Below are 2,762 nucleotides of genomic sequence, written 5' to 3'. Positions count from 1 at the left end.
AGGGAAATGAATGTAGGGCTTTCTTGAGTAATCCTTTTTTCTAACACTCTGTACATATAAATTTATAGAAAAAGTGTTTACTGTTGTTTCTGACATGCTTTTCTTTTGGATCTGATTCATGTAAGTGTATTTTGTCTTTGATGTTCTTGTAAAATGTTTTAAGATTGAGGACTAATATGTATTGCATTTATTTATATTTCATTTTGTTCTAGAATTCTTGAAGAAATCTCAATTATTCAAGAAATAACCATAATGAAATATATACATCTTTTCATGGGACTGCTTTATGCTATGAATCAATTACATGCTGTAGCCCGCTCTATGTTGGATGTTGGTCGTCACGACACAGAAATCGATTATTCCCTGATTTCTCAAATATCAATAATTATAAACAAAATACTGCATACACAGAGAAGTGTAACAGTAACTACAACAAATCTTTCAACTGCATTCATATGTAAAATTTTGAAGATGATACAAGAATGTGGAGTACCTACAATAGTGTTATTTATGAATCTAGGAAATAATATTCCCTCTCATATTAAAAATGAAGTGTTGTACAGAAGTAATACAATTATTATAGTGGCACCAGATACTCAATCTGTTTCTATATTACTGACAAAAACAATACAGATGGATCAATGGAATCAGCAATCAACATTCATTGCAATTCTGACTTCACACGATCACTCTAAAACGCATGTTAGAAACCTATTTTTGTCAGCCTGGCATTCTAATGCTCTCCATTTACTTGTCATGTGGGAAAACGGAAACAATGGCGAACAAGAATCAAGGGTAATGACATATTCATATACACCATTTTCAAGAACTCTTAATAGTACCGATAATAAACACAATATAATGCTATATTCAGATTCGAATATTACGCATCATTTTACTAGATTATCGTCCGGTTTAGATAATCTTAATGGTTATCCATTAGTTGTCTCTTATTCCAATGTAGTGTTAGCAAATTATCTCAAGAAGGAGAAGGACGGAAGCTATTCGTGCGATGGTGTGGCAGGAAGGGTCTTCGAAACGTTGGTTCATAAACTAAACTTTACTCCTATCTATAGATACGAATACCCGAGGAACATCGTAGGTGACAAGTTGCCAAACGGTTCCTGGACTTCCATCATAGGCGATCTCTTAAATGGAAAATCTGATTTAAGCTTTAACATTGTTCTGCAATCACTAGACTTATTGTTAGACTTAGACATTACGTTTCCTGTCCTGTTTGATGTTGCTGTCGCCATGGTGCCCACTGCAAGCTATCTTCCACAATGGATGAATTATATTTTACCCGTACATGGAGAGGTGTGGCTACTAACTTTCGTTTTCATTATTATATTTTCAGTTTTCCACACCATGTACATAAAACTCACTGATACGAATTGGAAGTTTCATAGTTTCATGGGAACTTGGCAAATATTTCTTCAAATTTCTGTTCTGGATCAACCACAAACTAACTTAGAAAGGTTTTTCTTTTTTACCTTCACATATTTTAGTTTTATCATTACCTCTGTGTATCAGGGAGGAATTGTTAATTTTTTAACAATTCCACTTAGAGAATCACAGTTAAACACATTAGAAGATGTTGCAAGTTCAAAGTTGGTAATTGGAACTACAGAAGACCAAGCTTCGTTAATGAAATATTCTAGTAATAATGCCGTTCTAAAAATGTATGAAAGATCCAAAGTTTTAGCAACAGGACAAACAATGCCTTTTTTCTTCAAAATGGCGAAGCAAAGAGAAGGAGCATTTGTGTGTAGTAAAATTTTAGCAAGATATCTTTCTGGAAAATTTTTAGTCGATGGACAGCAAATATCTTCTTTTCATATTGTCACACAGAGTGTGTCAACAAATAACATTGTATTCCCACTTCCGAAAGGATCACCATTTACTTCAAGAATAGATCAACTAGTAAGGAGAATGTTTGAGAAAGGATTGACACAAAAATGGTACAACGACCAGGTTGGAAGACAATTACAAATTGCTCGTGACAGCATCATAGAAAGTGAGAATATAGTATTAACTATAGGACATCTTTGGCCAATCTTTTGTGTATTAGTTATCGGACTCACAATTAGCATTATAAGCTTTATTGTTGAATGTGTGAATAACTTTGTGAAAAAAGATAAAATATATAAAAATACACCTTTTGTTAGTCATATGTATACTAGTTACCGGAGTAGCAATTAGAACTGAGTGTGTGAAATTTTTTTCTGAAAACATATATAAGGTATAACAATGCAGAATCTTTGGACAAACTTTTGTGTGTTATCTACCAGACTCACATTATTTACTTTATTGTTGAGTGTGTAAATACATGTAACTACGGAACAAAAAGATACAACAATGCAATGTATTTGACCAATCTTTCATGTTAGCCATCGACTCACGATTAGTAGTATCTGCTTTATTGCGATTGGTGAAAAACTACGTGAAAAAAATATCGCGGCGCTTACAAAAACCTCTAACGTATAACTTTTCAGTGATAGAAAACGTGATTTCTCATCAATTTTCAGTGATAAAAAAACGTGATTTCCCATCATAGAAGTTAATATATATCTTCTATCTATCACACTATGTAACCACATACTGTTAGGGGCCGCGGTGGCTCAGTGGTAGAGCGTTCACCTCTAAAGTTTATTCAAGGAACGTTCAGTACCTCATGTAAACAAATACACGTGGTGATTGTTTTATTTTATTGGTTAAAGAGCCTTGGAACATTCATGCGGCAGAAGAAAATAGTCCATTGT

At 33.5% G+C, this 2,762-nt stretch overlaps 1 protein-coding gene across 1 annotated transcript; it reads left to right on the top strand.

The window, feature by feature from the left end:
- Window positions 1–471: 471 nt before the first annotated feature.
- LOC145661821 (glutamate receptor ionotropic, kainate glr-3-like) lies at window positions 472–2,202 on the top strand. The gene has a single exon (XM_081727158.1). It carries the CDS (start codon window positions 472–474, stop codon window positions 2,200–2,202), a length of 1,731 nt encoding a protein of 576 aa, XP_081583284.1.
- The last annotated feature ends 560 nt before the right edge of the window (window positions 2,203–2,762 follow it).

The sequence above is a fragment of the Thermobia domestica genome, chromosome 10, assembly GCF_964235325.1.
Source record: "Thermobia domestica chromosome 10, izTheDome1.hap1.1, whole genome shotgun sequence".
NCBI classification, from domain to species: domain Eukaryota; kingdom Metazoa; phylum Arthropoda; class Insecta; order Zygentoma; family Lepismatidae; genus Thermobia; species Thermobia domestica.
This window is presented reverse-complemented; position numbering and strand designations above follow the sequence as displayed.